Raw genomic sequence first — 19,900 nt, 5'->3', positions numbered from 1 at the left:
GACATTTAGGAAAACATGAGAAATTTCAAAGCGGCAACCAAGAGACAAAAAGATAACCCAAGAAAGAAAAAGCCGACTTCTCTCTGAGTTCTGCTTCTCTTAAAAGAAGGATGATAGCTCAGATCAGGCCTCTGCTTAGAACCAGAAGGACGCTTGAGGTGATTTACTCAAAGTCCCTTATCTTATAAACGAGGGAGATGAAGCCAGGGGAGGGAAGGATTCGCCTGAGGTAACAGGAAGTTACTAAATAATAACTAATGAAACCCTGCGCTCAGACCTGCTATTCTGGTCTCCTTTCCTCACACGCCTGTGCCTTCTACACAATCTACTCTGGCCTGAAATTTCAAGGTCTCGACTCCCTATTTATTTCACTATTACTGCATTTCAAAAAAAACTCTAAACATGGTGACTTGCCTTGCAAGAAAAAAGACCAGTATTTTCTTAAGGATCTTCTCACAGCACCAACTTCTTTTAACACTTCTATTTTGGGGCTATGAATATTGGAAAGAATGTCTCTACTCATAACCCAAATAATGGCTGTTTCCTTTCTATGCTGAACAAAGAGGATACAACTCACTGCTGCTGAGACCAGACACTAAAGAAAAATAACTGGGATGCGACAGCTTAATCCATCAGGGGCCCCAGCAAGGACACAGAACAGGAGGCTGTGAACCAGTCAGCAGCTGTAATAAATAAACAGGTGCTCACACCTAAGTGGCCAAGTGTGGAAGCACACATAGGTGTCTGCAGATGCCAGGCAAGGCAGTCACTGCTGCATTAGCAGATAGCAGTCCACTGAGTTAACTGAAAAAGTACACACCTGTCCAAAGAACCCTCTCATCAGAACAAGTCCATCTTTTGGTTTTAGTGAAAACTCCAGAACTTGTTAAAAGATGAGGAGAGGGAAATGATGATACAAACGCCAGGGCAGGACTAATGACTGGAGGTGCCCTGACTGACTGCTGATCTGCCAATCACAGGTGAGTAGACATTCAGGGTTAGATTCAAAACTTTCTACACGGCAGTGCGGGGGGTGGGGGGCGGGTAGGATGGGCACAGAGAGGGGCCTCTGGCAGTCTCCTCACCTCCCCGTTCCCCTCCTTTCTTCTTCCCTTTTTTCCCTGCTGAGTCAACTGAGGTTCCTTCTCTCAGAAGTTTCCAGGAGGTTAAATTCCTGGACCTAGTTACCCCATTGCCTTAGCAAGCCCAACCATGATGGGTTGGTGGGGAGATTTCTATTAAATAATTAGGTCTATTAGGTCTATAGAACCAAACAGATCAGAGAGCCCTTGCTCAATAAGAGGCCCAGATCTGAGGGTACTGACTGAGAGGACATCTGTTATTTCCACGGTGAAAATGTGGGCTTGAGCCACACCCGCATCCCACCACCTCTCACGGGTGGCTGCAGGGGAACTGGCCTTCCACCACGATCAAAGACAGCTTCTCTCGTCCATGGCCATACCACCCTGAAGGCGCTTGATCTTGTCAAAGACAGCTTCGTTCTCCGCCTGCACGGGGAGGGGACCATGCAGCCCAGAAACACACTCACCTCTTTTTAGCTGATTCTCTGACATGTTCAGCAAACACTGCCACACTCCCACCCCTCCTGGGCCCTGTCCTCCCATTTCTACTCTGACAATCACTGCTCAGGTGCCTACTTCTGGCAAAGGAGGCAGGAGTTACTCCAGAAAAGTCTATGAGCAAATGTCTCTTGACGCCTTCACTCTCAGACGACACTCAGGACCCCCTTCCTGGTTTCTCTCAGACCTTGTTGTGCCAGGGTTTGTGACAAGTAAATCTTTACAGCCTCTCTCAGAGGGAGAAATCTCTGTCCTAAAGGACATTTTATTTTCCAGTCCCTGGGTTTTCACTGATCCCATCAAATCTTTCTTGTGGGGTAAAACCAGTGTGGTGAAAGCCTGTACGCAAGTGTTCATAGCAGCAGAAGCAGCAGCATCTGTGAAAGCCAAAAGCTGTGAGCACCCAAATCTCCTTCAGTGGATGAAGAGATAACAAATGGTGGCATATTTATATTATACAATGGAACACTATACAGCAGCAGAAAGGAGCAAACTATTAATATGCGTAGTAACAGATGAATCTCTAAGGCACTGTGCTGAGCGAGAGAAGCCAGCCTCAAAGGGTCACATCCTGTATGATTCCCATTTTTTTTTTTTTCCGGTACGCGGGCCTCTCACTGTTGTGGCCTCTCCCGTTGCGGAACACAGGCTCCAGACGCGCAGGCTCAGCGGCCATGGCTCACGGGCCCAGCCGCTCCGCGGCATGTGGGATCTTCCCGGACTGGGGCACGAACCCATGTCCCCTGCATCGGCAGGCAGACTTTCAACCATTGCGCCACCAGGGAAGCCCTGATTCCCATTTTTTAAATAATAGAACTATAGTGATAGAGAATAAATCAGTGGTTGCCAGGGGCATGAACAGGTGATCAGGATGTCATTATAAAAGGATAACATGAGCGAGATTTGAGAGGAGATGGAGCCATTCTATATGCTAATTGTGAAGGTTATCCATACCTATATACGTGTTAAAACTTACACAGCTAAATACCAAGAGAAAAAAGTCAATTTTACTATATGGTAATTAAAAAAACAATATAATCAAATCTAAAAACAAATGCTCAGTGTGAATCCCATCAGGTAACTCACCCACTGGCTCCGCTAGAGCAGCTTCCCTCCCCACAGGGCTCCCTGGGGTCCCCTTCCCTGAACGCTCCAAGCCAGCCCCATGGTAATGCCTCTTGTAACTCATTCCCCACCCCCCACCTGCTTCATCTCATTCTACAAGGTGGTCAATATCTGAGCCCCCAAAGCAGGGCATGCCACCTAGGAGACCGCAGCTGGATCAGGACAGGGCACCATGCAATTTCAGCTTGCAGGGTGAGAAACGGTTCATTTGTGATGCTCCCTCAGATCTTCTGAAGACATGGTTTGGGGGTGTGGGGAGAGTTCAGGGGGTGTTAGCCTGGATCCTGGAAACCCCTCATTAATCTCCCTGTTTAACAAAGGGAGCAGACTTCAGTTTCAGAACCATGAGCAGGCTAGAATTTCATACCCTTGTTTTGTCATAAAAATGTTAATGTTTTGAATTCCATGTTATTAGGCCAGCTTCCATTTTGCTGAAAGAAACGTTAGAAAAGCAATATAATTTCCCACGTTTCAGAGTCTGAATTTTTTCCAGACCCATATTAGCATTTCAGTGTGTTATGATGTTTGGGATCTCAGAAGATGTTATTCACTGGAACGATAAACGTGACTAAAATTCAACAAAAGAAAACAAACCCAGTGTGGGTGCCAGCGGCCTGCTGACCTTTTTGAGGGAAGGATGACACTTAGAATCATGTCCTCAGGACCTTCCTGGACGTTAGATGCCTTACGGTGCCAAGGAGAGTGTGACATGTGCTGGGTCCTTGCCAGCAACTGGCAGCAGGATGCCCACGCCATGCGGCTGCTGCTGGGATCATTACACAGCCGAGAATGGCCTCTACCACTAAGGTGGAGAGCATTACAATGAAAACACTGTGCAAGAGTGAAAATGCCATTTTTGCTGAATTTAATGTTTTCCAAAACAATGGCAGTAACTGAAAATGATAGGAAATAGGTGACCTTCATCTTCAAAAACCAACAGAAAATTGCTTTCAAATTGCATGGTAGGGCTTCCCTGGTGGCGCAGTGGTTGAGAATCCGCCTGCCGATGCAGGAGACATGGGTTCATGCCCCAGTCTGGGAAGATCCCACATGCCGCAGAGCGGCTAGGCCCGTGAGCCATGGCTGCTGAGCCTGCGCGTCCAGAGCCTGTGCTCCGCAACGGGAGAGGCCACAGCGGTGAGAGGCTCGCGTACCACAAAAAAAAGAAAAAAAAATTTCATGGTAAAATCAACTCACAAAGAGCTTTGAAAATAAATACAGAATTCTGAGGATTATCTTCCAGAAAAGTGATGCCCATTCCCCACCAGGACTCTAGGAAATTTCCTGTGACCTCATCAACAAACGGCATTTCATTAAAAAGCAATCACTGCCCACGGGACCCGGAGAAAATGGCTTGTTGTTTTACTATATATTTCTTTTAATCTTAGTAGGGTTAACCTCATTCATTTTTCAACTGAGTTCTTAATATATTTAGGATAGTATCATTTTCTGCCCAGTTTTTTGCAAACAATTTCCCAGTCTGTCACTTGCCTTTAGTTTTTGTTTTGGATTTCATTTTACAAATAAGATGTTTTATAGTTTATAGTTTTATACAGTGAAATATTTAAGTCCTTTGCTTTGGAATCTTTTTGACTGGTTTTACTATTTTATTATTCGGCAACTAGAGACCAGTTCATCTTCACCTCTAGTTTTTCCTCAGTTTTCTACAGTTTGATAGGTCACATTGAACTCTTTAATCTACCTGAAATTTATTTTGGTATACAGTCAAAGTATGTTTTTGTTTATTTCCATTTATCAAAACCTCTCCCAGTCATGAAGAAAGCTGACCATCCCTATGGATTTCAATCACAGGGTGGGTCGTCCTGTGCGTTGGGGTCTGTTCCAGAGCCCCTCTGCTTCAGCCATCTGCTGAGGAAAGAGTCAAGACCACATTGTTTTAATCCTTAGAGTTTGCACAACATTTTAATACCTAGTAGAATTACTCTTCATAATTATGTTGCTTTCTACTAATTTGTCCCCAGTCATCAGGGGAAATGTTTCTCCAGTTACATTTCAGGAAGAGATTCTGGGTCTTTTCTGAAGAACTAATGATCACTGCAGTTGGTCCTTAGGCTTGCACCCGGCAGCCTGGGACACAAAAAGGGAGGATCTTGGGGTGGCTGATGTAGCGTCTGGGGTCCAGGGAAGAGAAACAACCCCACCCTCCCTCAATTATTAATGAGGAAGGGGCCCAAGCACTGGGATGAAGGAGCTCCAGTCCTGAGAGTGGGCTGTCCCAGGTCAGCATGGGACCCACGGTCAGACCACCTCTCAGGACGGACACAAGCAGGTGACCATGGGGGACGTAATGGGAGGAAAGGGAGCACAAGGGTGAGGTCACCGTCACAGGAGGAGGACAGGACCCGCCCTCAGGAATCCATACCTCGCCCCCAGCAGTCAGGAGTCAATAAGCCGTGGAACAGAGTGCTTGCTCTTCTGTCTGATTGTGAATGATTTCCTTAGAGTAAAACTTGCTAATCTATATCCTTAAGGAAAAATGTTTTCTAGGGGACATCTTGATAGGACGAGTAGCCATAGAATTCTCGCTACCCTCTTTCCGGTTTCATTGGAAAGAACCAAAGCACAGAAAGCATGCAGACTCTCAGGCCTTCACAGGTATGAGCACCAGTACACACTGCACACATGCCACAGGTGGGTGTAAAGGGTTTCTCTTGCACAGAGGCAGGCTGAAGGGTGTTCCCGCCATGGGGCGCACACGACGTGGTTCTTCTTCAGAGGGTAAATTTTAGATTTTCACATGTACTACTGCCCTAGGGCTGCCATAACAAAGTACCACAAACTGAGAGGCTTCAAACAACAGAAATTAGGTATGGAACTTGGTAAACTGTAAGCTGAAGACCAATCACATTTGCTACACAGGCTGCCTGAACACTGTGGCCATCTCTCCAGATGGATCCCTCTGTGCTTCTGGAGGCAAGGATGGCCAGGCCAAGTTGTGGGACGTCAACGAAGGCAAGCACCTTCACACGCTGGATGGTGGGAACCTCATCGACGCCCTGTGCTTCAGTCCCAAACGCTACTGGTTCTGTGCTGCCACTGGCTCAGCATCAAGATCTGGGACTTGGAGGGCAAAAATTTTTTTTTTTAATTTAAAAAATTTTTTTGCGATACGCAGGCCTCTCACTGTTGTGGCCTCCCCCGTTGCGGAGCACAGGCTCCGGACGCGCAGGCTCAGCGGCCATGGCTCATGGGCCCAGCAGCTCTGTGGCATGTGGGATCTTCGCGGACCGGGACACGAACCCGTGTCCCCTGCATCGGCAGGCGGACTCTCAACCACTGCGCCACCAGGGAAGCCCCCAAAATTACTGTAGATGAATTGAAGTAAGAAGTTATCAGGACCAGCAGCAAGGCAGAACCACCCCCCAGTGGACCTCTCTGGCCTGGTCTGCTGATGGCCAGACTCTTTGCTGGCTACATGGACCACCTGGTGTGAGTGTGGCAGGTGACCCTCGGCACCCACTAGAAACATGGCAGAGCTTTAAAAATAAAAAACTGGTTTTCTGAAGAAGAAAAAAACCCAGAAATTTATTCTCTCCCAGGTGGAGAGACTAGAAGTCTGACATCAAGGTGTCGGCAGGGCCGTGCTCTCTCCGATGGCTCTAGGGCAGGATCCTTCCCTGCTTCACCCGGGATTGGCTGCTGACAATCCTTAGCATCCTTTGGCGGTCCTCAGCTTATAGATGTATCACTCCAATCTCTGCCCCTGCTTTCACTGGCTGTCTTCCTCCTATATGTGTGTCTACCTTGTCTTCCCTCTATGTGTATCTCTTTTCCTCTTCTTATAAGGACACCAGTCCTATTGGATTAGAGCCCACCTTAATGGCCTCATCTTAACCTGATTACATTTGCAAAGATCCTATTTCCTACTAAGATCACATGCACAGGTACCAGGGGTTAGGACTTCAGGAACACATCTACGGGAACACATCTTTTGGGGTGGGGGGGGACACAGTTCAACCGATAACAAACATCAACCGACCTTGTTCACTAAAGTCATTGCATAAACCAGCAACTCCGTGTCGACCCCATCCTTTTCCTCCAGGATTTCCATGATATTTGACCAAGGTTTGACTCCTAGGAATAAAGCAAAAATCATTAGAAACAGCAATTCAACACTCCTTGTCCAATTCACATCACAGTTTATCCAGAGACTTATCACCCAATGATGGCAGTGCCTTTCAGTCACCAAATTTCAAAACATGACACAATTCTTAGGATGGACTTGAATATGTTTCCAATTAGGAGACGATATACCATGTCATCGCTGTCTACTTGAAAGTGTATACTCTTCAGCGTCAGGATGCCTATCTGTTTGAAAAGTTCCCTTTATACTAAATAGGTGATTTTTTAAAAATCCATTCATATGCAGCTTTTTTAGACCATGCATTTTACTCTCCAAGTGTGGAAATTCTTTGTAAGTACTCTCTGTATGTCCATCTCCTGCAAGGAAAGGGGATGCAGGAGAGCTTTACAGTCACTCTAGCAATGGACTTCAAACAATAACTGTGAAATGTCCATCTAGCAAACATTTCAAGAACAGAAGTATATTATCTCTATTCAATCAAGGCACAAATAACTGTTTAAGCATCAACCAGGTACCAAGGAACTGGGTCTCTGGGAGTCTGTCATCAAGAGGCTTATAATCAAATGGAACAGTTAGGCATAAGTACAGGAACACACCTCAGCACAGGGTAAAAGCACTTAGAAGGCAAAGCGCTTAGCCAAGCCTGTCACTCAGCAAGGGAGGTCTGTCTCTTGCAGTGTGATGGTCGAGGAAGGTTTGGTGCAAGAGGTGACTCCTCAGTGGGGCTCCAGGGGGAGGCTCCTGGAGGCTGTCCCGTGGCTCCAGGGAGGGCAGGGAAACCCTCCACGTTCAGGATCGCCAAGCCAAGGCCAAGGCCACAAAGGGTACACGACACCCTGATGTGATTTCCTACGCTGGAGATAAACATCTGCAGTGAAGTATTGCCTTGCCCTTGGTGTGGCGGTGTGGAACGTGCAGCTCTTTCCTGCCTTCTCTATAAAGATCTCAAAGGGAGGGCTTATTTTTGCTGAAAAAGTAAAGTCTGAAATGACCTAAAACCAGTGGATTCCAAATGCTGATTCATGGATGGGTTATGTCAGAGCTGATTTCCTGGCTTTGAGAACAAAAGCTCCCCAAGGGCAGTGATGTGTCCTGTCTTATCTCTGTGCCCTTGGCAAAGTGCCCGGCACATAGTAGGTGCTCAATAAAATGTCTGACTAGTGACTGGAGGCCCCTGAGAGGGCATGGGTGGGTTAAACTGGGGCAGTTTTAAAAGAGCCAGAGGGTTAAATACACACAGTAAGAAAAGAAGACAGGAGACTTTTAAAAGGAATAGGCACCTACTATACAATGTGAAAGCCACAGATGTAGTTTGATGTACAGGTCTGTTGGTGCTCCCAGCAAGGGAACAAAAAGCCTTTTCCTTTGGACTAGCTGCCCAGTTGGTCCAAACTATGAACCTATGGGCTAAGCTTCTATGACCCTTTGTTACTGTGAACACAAAAGTATGATCCTTTCCTGCTAACTGTTGAAAATCATCTCCTTGCTGATCTTTATCATCAAACTATTTTGAAGTCCACACCTGTTCTTCAAAGCCCAGCAAAGTAACTGTTTCCACCCTCAAGACAATCAGTGTGGTCAGTAGGTCATGGGTCTCACTGTCCAGGTATAGGTCAAGCATTCCAAGTGCCTTTGCTCATGTTTATAACAAGGACAACTTCCGTCATTCACACTCACACCCAACCTCAGTACAAAACACGAAAACACGAGTTCTACTGGGTTCCCCACATATGCATAAAGAAAAGCCTATGCAAGAGAGAGAGCATCAGTGCAAAGGATTCCTAGTGGGGCTCGGGGGCCCAGAACTGCTTCCTGGTTCCTTACTTTGGAGCCACACATGTCAAACAGGGCCTGGGGAAGGAAAGGACAAGAAGCAACCGCAGGCATCCCAGAGAGAGGGATGTACCTGGACTATCTCCTCTCTTCCTCTCTCATGCAGACACACATATCTGTGCACCAGTTTATCCATTATAATGAAAACACTCAAACACTGGCTTAATTAAAAACCGTGTTCTTCAGCTGTAATATCTGATTCCCTTTTTTTTTTTGCGGTACACGGGCCTCTCACTGTTGTGGCCTCTCCCATTGCGGAGCACAGGCTCCAGACGCGCAGGCTCAGCGGCCATGGCTTACGGGCCCAGCCGTTCTGCGGCATGTGGGATCTTCCTGGACCAGGGCACAAACCCGTGTCCCCTGCATCGGCAGGCAGACTCTCAACCACTGCGCCACCAGGGAAGCCCTCTGATTCCCTTTTTACCATTTAAGGATTTCAAGACTGGAAATTTGCAAGTATTCATACACTGTTGGGATAAATGTTCATTGTCCTTTGACTGTTTGGGGACCAGAAAATAGAAACTTCTTAGAAGAATGAAGGGGAAGAAACCTTCTAGTTCAACACAAATAGCCCTGGCAGGGCTCCAGCTGGCCTGTGTCAAGCACCAGCAGTCATAACTGTCCCAAGAGCTGCCACCTGTCAGAACTAAATGGTCCAGTTCACCCCCACCAGCATCACCTTTGTTGCTCCATTTGGGGTTTACGTGTGTGTACGTGTAGGTAGGGGATGGTCCTGTATTAGAATCATAAACCACACGATCTTCTCCCTTCACATAACAGAGAACGAAACCGAGCCCCAAAGTGGTGGAATGAACAGAGGCTAGAGAGACGCGTCTAACCTGCAGGGATCGGATCCACCCTAGAGGCTCACTGTGAGGTGTCGTGGAGGTAGAGCCCTTTGTCAATTCTCCTGAGCACTGATGGAGAACGTCAGGAGACAGTCATTTCCTTCATCATTATCATCCGTCTCCCTCCAACTCCACCTCCCCTTCCTCCACCCCAAACACTGCAGTGAGTGTAGGTTCCATGACAGCCTGGCTTTTCTCTGATGTTTGCAAGCATGTGGTTGGCACTTAAATATTCATCAAACAAATGCGTTTTATATGAAGAATGCTTAGAACAGCGTCTGTGGCATGGCAGGCACTCGAACAGCAGTAGCTGCCACTGCCGTGGTGGTGGTGGGTGGAGGACACCCACACGGACCCACAGGCCTTCCACACAGGCTCCCAGGCCAGGGTCCTCCTCCCACCAAACCAAGCACTCCTCCCTCAACCCAGAATAAACCGCTCAGTACTTCTCCCTCTTACTCTCCCCCTGTCTCTGTATTAAACCCAAAAGAAAATAGTAAGCTATTTTGCACGATGCCTTGTACCCAAGTTGGTCTAACGCTCAAATAGAAGGTCCCAGCAGCATGTTCCAAGCCTTTCAGCGTGACCAATGAATACTTAACAGGTATGCTTCTGCTCGAAGAAGCAATGGAAACAGAGCTTGAGTTCTGCCCACTCTAACCTCCACCACGCTGTGTGCATTCTTCACAGAGCAATGTATCCTTGAGCAGAAGTCAGAGACGGGATCTCTTGAAAAGACGGCTGGATTCTTTTTCCCGTTAATCATGCGTTAGACACGTGGTTAAAAATTATGTCATATCTCCTCACCTCACATTCAAATGAAAAATGGAACTTCTTCAAAAGCAGTGCTGAACCAAATTAGCAGGACTCAAGATTTATGACTGAAATTTCAAAATAAGTTACCCAGTCTGTGGGTAACAAAATAAGTGCCTCCCCCTGTGTCTGAGAGGCAAACTCATACAGTCAGAGGGAGGGGCACCCTGCTCAGGGGCACAGAGGGTTCTCGACCAGTTTCCTGTTAATCACCACAGCGAAGGTCCCCAGGAAAGGAAGTCTCTGATGATAGCAAAATGACAAAGCAAGGCCCTCCCGTGGGCTTCCATGAGTGCTTACTGCCTTTCTCTCTTCCTGCCTGGCCCCATCCACTAGGAAGGGAAACTGACTTGAAGATGCAGACAAAACAGTTGCCCCTGGGACTTCCCTGGTGGTCCGGTGGTAAATAATCCACCTTCCAATGCAGGGGACGCAGGTTAGATCCCTGGGCAGGGAACTAAGATCCCACATGTCGCAGGGCAACTAAGCCCACGTGCCACAACTACGGAGCTTGCGCGCCTCAACTAGAGAGACCGCGTGCCACAAACTACAGAGCCCACATGCTCTGGAACACGTGCACTACAGCTACAGAGCCCACATGCTCTGGAGCCTGCGTGCCATAACTAGAGAGAGAAAAAAACCCTGTACACCACCATTAGAGAGCAGCCCGCGTGCCGCAACAAAAGATCCCTCATGCCTCAACGAAGATCCCGCAAGCCACAACCAAGACCCCATGCAGCCAAAAATAAATAAATAAATAAATAATAAATCTTAAAAAAAATAGAGTCTGCCCCTGCAGTATGCGCAGACAGGTGTGACACTGAGCCATGCCCTAGAGACTAACTCCAATCCACCATTTCATTCTAGCCCCTCAACCAAAGGGGCAATTGCTGGGATCAAATGGGGCCCGTTTAATTTTCATTAATTCATGCATATTTATTAGTCTCTGTGAAACACCTAGATCCCTCAGCTTTTATTGCTTCTCCCTAACTGGCCCACTCTTGGCCTAACAGCAAATTGTCCATCCATGCTCAGAAATGAACACTTCTAGTTAACCCACGTGTGGGATGTGTGATGTTTATAAAGCAACCAGAGGAATTTGTTCTCAGACAACTTCATCTGCTGTAGGTGGTAGTAATTTTTGAGGTCTTTTAGCTCATCTGTTGATTTTCTTTGCTGATTCTTTAAACTTAACAGTTTTCATCATCCAAAAGAATTCCTTTCTACTAAAAAAGTCTATAACATGCCCATTCTCCACCCTATCCCCCCCAAAATGAGTCTAAAGCCACCTTGAGGAGTCAAATTTATGGCTTATTTATAAACTTGTGTGGAAATGGACGTACTCGGCTGGCCCTCAGTCACCTCTGGCGCGTCTGTCTACCTGCTGGTCCAGCTGAGAGGGGACTGGAGAGCGAGAGCAGCTTCTAACCTTGCCAGGTGGAAACACACCTGCTAGTCACGCTGCTCCCTGCAGAAGAGCATGACATATTTAGATGTCCAGTTCCAGCACAGGGTTCAGGAACAATTTTACTAGCAGTAAAAGAGGGTGATGTTATACGTATATGTTATAAAATCATGGCTGAGACCACACATGCCATAGAGAAACATGGGAATGAACCACACGTGATATGCTATGGCTGAGTTTTTCCATCAGTGTTGTTCCTTTCTGTTCTCAGCCACTAGTGATCAATAGCAGACAGATGAAAGCACTTTCCAGAAGCTTAATAAATTTTATAGGCAAAAATCGTGACATTGAAAAAGCAACCCCTTGGCTGTTTTGATTTTATATTTTTACAAATTGGGAAAAGATGGCCATTGTTTTGTCTTGGGGGAGAGAGTATAGCTGAGAGCCTCTGACTGGGTCTGCAGGTAGAGTCTTGGGGGTAGAGTGCCCTCGGGATCACTCCTCTACCTCCACAACATGCCCTCCATGAAATGTGCAGTCCGAGGAAGGAAACTATGAGCTCCCAACCCAATGAAGCCAAAGGAGAACCTCAAGGTCACAAGAAAGTTGTCCCCTCTAACATGGCTCCCTTGACAAGGGCCCATGGGTTACCTGAAATTTAGGACAGGAAAATGAAGAGTCCGCTAATTGTCCTAAAGCAACCCCCAGAGTTGGAGGATGGAGTACGAATCTTCCAAGGACAGATGAAAGGATTGGCCTCAGTCTCTCCACAAATACCCACCTTTGGCCTTAGGCCTCATTGACTGGCCCTGGGAAAGCCTAGCCTGGCTTCTGAGCCATTAAGAGCCTTCATTAGGATTCTCAGGGAATCTCATTGATCTGCTCTTGAGGCCATGACGGTCTTCATGCTCATGCTTCAGATGGCAACAGGCTGTGGCAGAAAGAAACCCGCCCCTGTCTGGGATCCACTTTCCAGACTCACAGCCCCCGACCACACACTAGGGACCGCCTCTGTGATACACCTACACACAGGCCTGGAGTCCCCTCCAGCCTGCAATCTACCGAGCTGGGGACTGAGGTCTGCCTGTGTGTTTGTGGGGAAAGTGCAGGAGCCCAGCTCACGGTCCTGGATGGCTTTCATTAACTTATATTCAAACTTTCAAAGCAACTAGTAAGCTGCTTTCTTTCATCTTTGGATTCAGCCCTGGATGTGGGTCTCTGAGCAATGCTAAGTCAGAGACACAAGTGGTTTGAATCAAAGAGGACTACTGAGGCCTCTCATTCCTTTTTGACAGTTGTCCCTCGGCTGACTTGTCCATAAACATGTGTGTGCACATGCAGAGACACACACATACACAAAACCATACACCAACATGTTAACAACAATTCTCTCTGGTGAGATTAGAGGTGATTTTTTACGGTCTCCTTTACATTGTTTTTTCCAAATTTTCTACAGAGTGTTACTGTTATGAAAAGAAAAAAATTAATGTTATCAAGTTTTTGTTCTTGTTAGAGTCTTTGTGGGGATGATAATATTAATAAAAATGTCCTACTGAGGAACAAAACCAAAATATTTTTAAAAGAACAAAACAAAACAAAAAACCCCATTTTAGCTTCAGTCTTCACAGTATTATAGGAGCCACAGCCTGCTTTACAGTAAACCAAATCCAAAGCTCATTCGTCATCAAGTGTGTACAGCAGGCCTGCCTGCTATGGGCCAGCCAGGTGCTGGGACACCAAGAAGAGACAGACATCCTGCCCTTGAGCAGGGCACACACTCATGGGAGACGGGCAGTGACAACCGCACAGCAGAGAATAGGGACGCGTGAGGGCTTTGAGAGCATGAGGGTGTGCTGCAAGCCGGGTAGGAGGCGGGGGTGACGGGTGGATAGGGGCTAGATGGCGAAGGGTCAGGTCCTAATCCTGTGGGCACCGGGAAGCCACTGGCGGGTTTTAGATGGAAAACGATGTGGCCATATTTGTGCTTCAGAAGAATCCTCCAATAGCAGAGGGGAGGGTGGGCATGCCAGGGAAGGGAGAACATTCAGGGAGGCAAGGGATGCCAGGTGAGAGATGGTGAGGGTGTGGGATGCAGGGAAGAGAGAACATTCAAGGAACATCTAGGGGTCAGAGCCAACAGAGCAGGTGTGAGGGGAAGAGAGGAAGGAGTCAGAGTGATCCCAACAGGATGGGAAAAGAGGGTAAGGAACTGGTGCTGTGTGTTCAGTCGCGGAGGCTGAAGACAGCATAAAGATGAGCTGGGTTAGCTTTATGGGTTAGCCCAGCAGTGCTTTTCTTTCAATGTTCCCTCCCTAACCTAATCTGTGTACACTTAACTATCCTAAAATATATGTTTCCTGCAGTGGGAAGTCCACACAAAGGGAATTCTGTTCATCTGTTTTTTCTGTTTGTTTTTTTTTTCCAGTACGCGCGCCTCTCCCTGTTGTGGCCTCTCCCGTTGCGGAGCACAGGCTCTGGACGCGCAGGCTCAGTGGCCATGGCTCATGGGCCCAGCCTCTCCACAGCATGTGGGGTCTTCCCGGACCGGGGCACGAACCCGTGTCCCCTGCATCGGCAGGCGGATTCTCAACCACTGTGCCACCAGGGAAGCCCCTGTTCATTCTTAATTCTGTTTTGAACACGTAAAAAGTGGAAGCCTTCTTACATTAGGCACTTCTACTTCGATGACATAGTGGGCAGGGACCACTCACCCCTTTTTGTGTCGACAGCAGAGACGGCCTGAATCAGAAGAGGTGCATTGGACTCTGAGTACTCCACAAAGACCAGCAGCAGCTTCATGGCTGTCTTCACCACCAGACGGAACTGCAGAGAAAAGATACAACCATCGTGTAGCTGCAGACACGGCGGGGATGCCTGAAAGCTTCGTCCTAACAGCAGCTGGCATCCAGCCCCTCTTCTCAGCAATTACACAGATTCCTTCAATGGATGCCTCAGAAGGCAGGCGTTAGTATTGTCTCCATTGCACAGGTCAGGAAACTGAGGCACAGAGTCCCCTGCCCAAGATGGCACAGCTAGAAATAGAACCAGAATTTGAACACAAGGCCTTTGGCCCCAGAGCTCACACCAATGGTCTCTCAACAAACGAGGTAACAGCTGCTGGGTTGGTTACTTCATTTTATCCAGACTAGATCATTCTGAAGTAGAACAATCGATTCTCATTTTTCTGGTGAGGAAGCAGGCACAGCAGGTTAAATGACTTGTCCAGGGTCACAATAGGTCACCTGAACCAAGTCCTGGTCCTTAAAACTGCAGAGAGGTCTGCCTGGGGCCTCACCCCACAGTCCTGGGCCCAGAGCACTGCACCCACGAGGAGCCACACGGAGCCCAGGGGCCCTCCTTCACGTGGGCCGAGGGTCACTTACCCAGAGAAATTCCCCAACCTCCCAGCTGATGCTACCGCAGGTCCCTAACTCAGCTCAGCAGCTGGGGGACTGTGGCAGCCTGGGGGTTCCAGCTCAGCTCCCTGCCTGTTCCCATAGGTGCTGCAGCTGCTACCTCCACCCACAGTCTCCTTTCCTGCACCCCACTTCCTTCCAAGCACCTCCTTCTCAAGGAACTCACACACCAACTTCCTCCTGAAAATGGGTTCAAATCTTGCTTCTGAGAAACAGCAAACCTGCCTCGGGCCTGGTCCTCCCACCCGCAGCAGGTGGCTGGGCAGTGCCCCGCCCCCCACCGGCAGAAAGCACTTTCTAGGGGACAGGGGCTGATCTGCATCATGCCTGAAGGGCCTGCAACTACACCTGGCACAGAATGGGCTCAGCCATGTTTGCTCGCTGAATGAATGGATCAGGTAAGGACCAGCCAATCAGCCCACGCCCCCTCGCCCCACCCCCGTGGCCATGGAGAATCGGCTCCAGGCTCTCTACTCACTCTGCAGAGGAGAAAGGCCCAGTGCCCCCGTAGGCATCAGCTCACATCGAATTATTAGGGGCATGTGTACGCGTTAGGGGAGAACTGGAGCCCTGCACACGCCGCGGGAAACAGCGTGAAACCACCACCCACCCACAGGCATTGCTCCAAATACATGCACCTCCCCCTACCCCTTGCCCCTTCTCCTGTCATACTTCCCTAGTAAACCAGCTGGCTTTTCCTTGATTCCACATCTCTCTCCAGCCAGTGCCGTGGTTCCCAGCTCCAAGTTATAGGAAAACATTTCAAAAGAGTTGCCACCCTCCCTGGCGCCCCTTCCTCACTTCCCATGGACTCCTCAATCCAATCTGACGGGGCTTCTACCTCCACCGCACAGATTAAATTACTCTTGTCAAGGTTGCCGATGACCTCCGTGTTGGTCGGTGGTTACTCTTCTGTGCTCATTTTGGCTCAACCCTCAGCAGCACGTGACACAATCAACTGCTCCCTCCAGAAGCAATTTCCTCTCACCATGGCTGACCGCAGTCTCCTACCTGGGTGGCTACTCTTTTGCTGGCTCCTTCTGAAGAGCTCAACCTCCAGGTGTGGGAAGGCCTCAGAGCTCACTACTCCCCCTGGTCCCTTGCCGTGCACTCTCTCTAGGTGAGTTGATCTAGGCTCTTAGTTTTAAGTCCCATCTATGGCTCAGGGCTCTCCAGGCCTGGCCCCTGACATTGCCACTCGAATGCTTACAGGCCCTCAAATTCAGTATGGCCCAAAGAGAACTCTTGATTTGCACTCATGCTCATTCCATCCCACCGACCACGGCCAGCACGTTCCTTCCACAGTCCCCACCTCAGGACAAGGCCCCGCCATCCACTGAGTGCAAGCGGGAGTCACCCTGCCCTTCTCCCACCCAATCCTATGATGAGGCCATCGCCCAGGGCTGTCAGCGGCTGTCCTTGCCCTGACTCCATCCACATCTCCATCTCCCTGTCCACCATGAGAGCCTCCTAAGTACTTCTGAGCTCGTCACCATGAAGTCCATTCTCCAGATTGCAGCCAGAGTGACCCGGGCACTGTCAACCCTGTATTCGCTCTGTGTCACAATCAGGGTGGAATCCACCCCTGTGGGCTTTATGCCTCTGCCAAGCCCTCTGACCTCATGTCCTGTCACTCTCCCTCTACCCAGGGAGCTTCCATCAGCCACCTCTCTTTAGTCATGTGACCATGCGCTTTTCACATACTGAAGCTTGTGCATGACTCAGTCTTCTCATTGGCTATTCCCTAACCAGTCACCACAGGACTGGCCTTTCCTTATCTTCCAGGTCTGAGAAATTTCCCCTCATGGGAAGTGGCTTCCTGACTACTTCATCTAAAGGAGCCCCCTGGTCACTCACATCACCCTGTTCTATTTTCTTCACATCCTTTATCATGACCTGAAATCGCTACATACAAGTTTGTTCACCTGATATTCCTCTGTTGCCCCCGACTAGAGCAGAAGCTACCTGGTGGCGGAGATGCTATTTTATTTGACACACAGGAAACAGCATCTGCCCCGAGGAACTACTGGGTCGGTATTGCACACGAAGGGCAGGCTGGCACACCCTTTTCACCGAGGTTTGCTCTGCACACCCAACCACTAATGTATGTGTAGCCAGCCTCGTATCCCCCACTCCATGCCCCGACAACTTCACGGAGGACAACCAGCGTATTGGGCTTCTGTCCTCACAGCGACATCCTTATCGCAGTGGGACCTGAGTTCTTGTGAGGGCTTTGAACTCTTTAGAACGTCTTCAACTTCATAACCTGAGTCCTACATTCTCTGCTCTCCCTGAGAACAGACTAAATTCCAGAGTATTTTTCTCAGCAACTACAAGGTTGGGGGCAGGAGGGGAAGGCATGGCATGATGAACTGTACTATCTTTGTAGGCTGAGAGCTGAAAAAAGTTTCTTCAAGTAAATAAAACAACCCAGCAAGCCCAGGCTTGGCACCCTCCTCAGTGGGTACACTATTATTATGTGGTTTAAGCCTCCTCAGTGCCTTCATGGGAAAGAACCTGGCTGCTGCCCAGCCCACTCCCCCATCAGCTGGTCTCAGCAGGACCCCCTTCTGGGCATCTCTGTGGTCACGGGGCCTTGGCCGGCATGGTCCCAGGGACCCACTCTCGCATATGAGGCTCTCTAAGTAAGAAACCACTGACTGTTTTCTCAGAGCGCCTTCTTTCTCTATGAGTCTCAACATGTCTATTCATGTCATCTTCTCCTTTGCAATAAAGGCTCTGTTTAGAGACCTTTTGGCACTGTTATTTTATTTTTTAAAAATCCCTAAACTCTTCTGATTCATGATTTTAGGTTTCTACAAATTTGGCCTCTACTGAGTCTAAGTGGGCATTTATTTATGTTTGGAAGACTTACTATGTGAAATTAATCACAAACATATTAGATGGTTAAACTACTTTAGAAAAAGAGCATTAGCACGTTAATTTTATGGAAATGAAAGGTACTAATTGCAAGCATGTCCCAACTAACCATCAAAACACATCCAGCAGAACTCCTCCTGATAAATACCTCACTAACATTACTGCACAGACTTGAAAGTAATGAAAGTACCTGACTTCAAAAGATTTCTACATCAAACCCTTATTTTTCCAGAAATCACTTAATTTGATGCCCTCCAGAACCTGGAAAGCTATCAAAACCCTCCAAAATAGCCACAATGGAGGCCACACAGCCATTCCTCCAAGTCCAAACACGCCGCTCATCTCAAAGCTCTTAAAAATCCACACCTGGTGCCACAGCACTTATCCTAAGACACATTCTAACAAGAGTGGCCACTGAGCTTCCTGACCTGCTGAGAAGAGGCAAACCAGAGGCCAGTGATGGGTAAGCAGAGGCAGGCCCACGGTGGTGGGAGGAGCAAGGACCGCAAGTGAGGGGGCGGGAACAAGCGGCTTGGGTGCCAGCACACACCCCACTGCGTGGCTCAGACACTGAAGGCTTCTCAAAGGGCAGTGACACTCCAAGGACATTTTTATCTCCGCCTGGTGCTCCTTCATGTTCTAATGAGGGGTTTCATTGCAATGACTCACAGGCTCAAACACCGGCCTATCCATCTAGCACTGAGGGAAAATCAGTAAGAATAGATTCCCATTCTTGTGGAGCATCAATCACTTGGGAAGACAAAGAAACTGGTCACAAAACAGTTAAACATGGCAACATGGAGTCAGCCTCAGAAGCAGTGGCTCTAAGACCAACCAGATGCTGGGGCAGTAGGTTCCCCACATCCAGAGGTTCTGAGTGGCCCTTGCTAAGGCTATTGCAGAAGGAATTCAGAACCCGGATGGGGGTGAACTGGCTGAGCCCATTTAAAGTCCCTCCGAATCCCAAAAGGCTCTGCTTCTTCTTTCAATGTCTTGAGTGCCTTCCAGATGCCCAGCACCCAGCGAGGTTCCCTGAGGGAGTCAGGAAGCTGTAGCCCTGCCTTTAAGGAGATGGTCATCCTGCTGTGCAGAGAGGACTCAGAACACCTCCATACCACACAACTGAGAGCGTTACTGTGTTAGGGGCCCTCGGAGCCAGGCTGCTGAGAACAGAGAGTGCTTCCCAGAGCAGGGCCCTTGCAGTGGGGAGAAGAGAGAGTTGGACAGGCTCAGGGCTAATCCAGCCACCCTTCGGGGCTTCCATGGTGCCGAAGAGCCGTGTGACAACCTGTGGGTTCCTGCTAACACAAATAAACCCTCCTTTTTTAGGGTTGGAGGAAACACACTGGGGGTCGAGGTTCAGCCTTTGGGCTACACATTACCTATTTTTTTTTTAAGAGAACGCTATTTATTTATTTATGTATTTATTTTTGGTTGTGTTGGGTCTTCGTTTCTATCTGAGGGCTTTCTCTAATTGTGGAGAGCGGGGGCCACTCTTCATCGTGGCGCGCGGGCCTCTCACTGTCACGGCCTCTCTTGTTGCGGAGCACAAGCTCCAGACGCGCAGGCTCAGTAGTTGTGGCTCACGGGCCTAGTTGCTCCATGACATGTGGGATCTTCCCAGACCAGGGCTCGAACCCATGTGCCCTGCATTAGCAGGCAGATTCTCAACCACTGCACCACCAGGGAAGCCCTACCTACTTTTTATATACAGTTGACCCTTGAATAACCCTTTGAATTGCACAGGTCCACTTACATGCAGATTTTTTTCAAAAGTAAGTACTACAGTATTACATGATCCACAGCTGGTTGAATCCACAGGTGCAGAACAATGGATACAGAACAGAGGATACAGAGGAACCACAAATTCGGAGAGCTGACTGTAATTCATACAT

The 19,900-nt window shown here is 48.5% G+C and overlaps 1 protein-coding gene across 6 annotated transcripts in view; it reads right to left on the bottom strand.

Annotated features, from left to right (window-relative positions):
• FHOD3 (formin homology 2 domain containing 3) overlaps positions 1-19,900 on the bottom strand; it is a 495,977-nt gene that overhangs the window by 187,816 nt on the left and 288,261 nt on the right. For all 6 annotated transcript variants that reach the window (XM_082640045.1, XM_082640046.1, XM_082640047.1 and 3 more), the window contains exons 7-8: positions 14,421-14,532; positions 6,706-6,800 (exon numbers count right to left, since the gene is read on the bottom strand). In XM_082640045.1, the coding sequence (XP_082496171.1) occupies positions 6,706-6,800; positions 14,421-14,532 (207 nt within the window). The remainder of the gene's footprint in view (positions 1-6,705; positions 6,801-14,420; positions 14,533-19,900) is intronic.

This window comes from Mesoplodon mirus (genome assembly GCF_964341445.2).
Source record: "Mesoplodon mirus genome assembly, chromosome: 13".
NCBI classification, from domain to species: domain Eukaryota; kingdom Metazoa; phylum Chordata; class Mammalia; order Artiodactyla; family Ziphiidae; genus Mesoplodon; species Mesoplodon mirus.
Note: the sequence above shows the minus strand (reverse complement) of the source record. Positions and strands in the feature narration are given on the sequence as shown.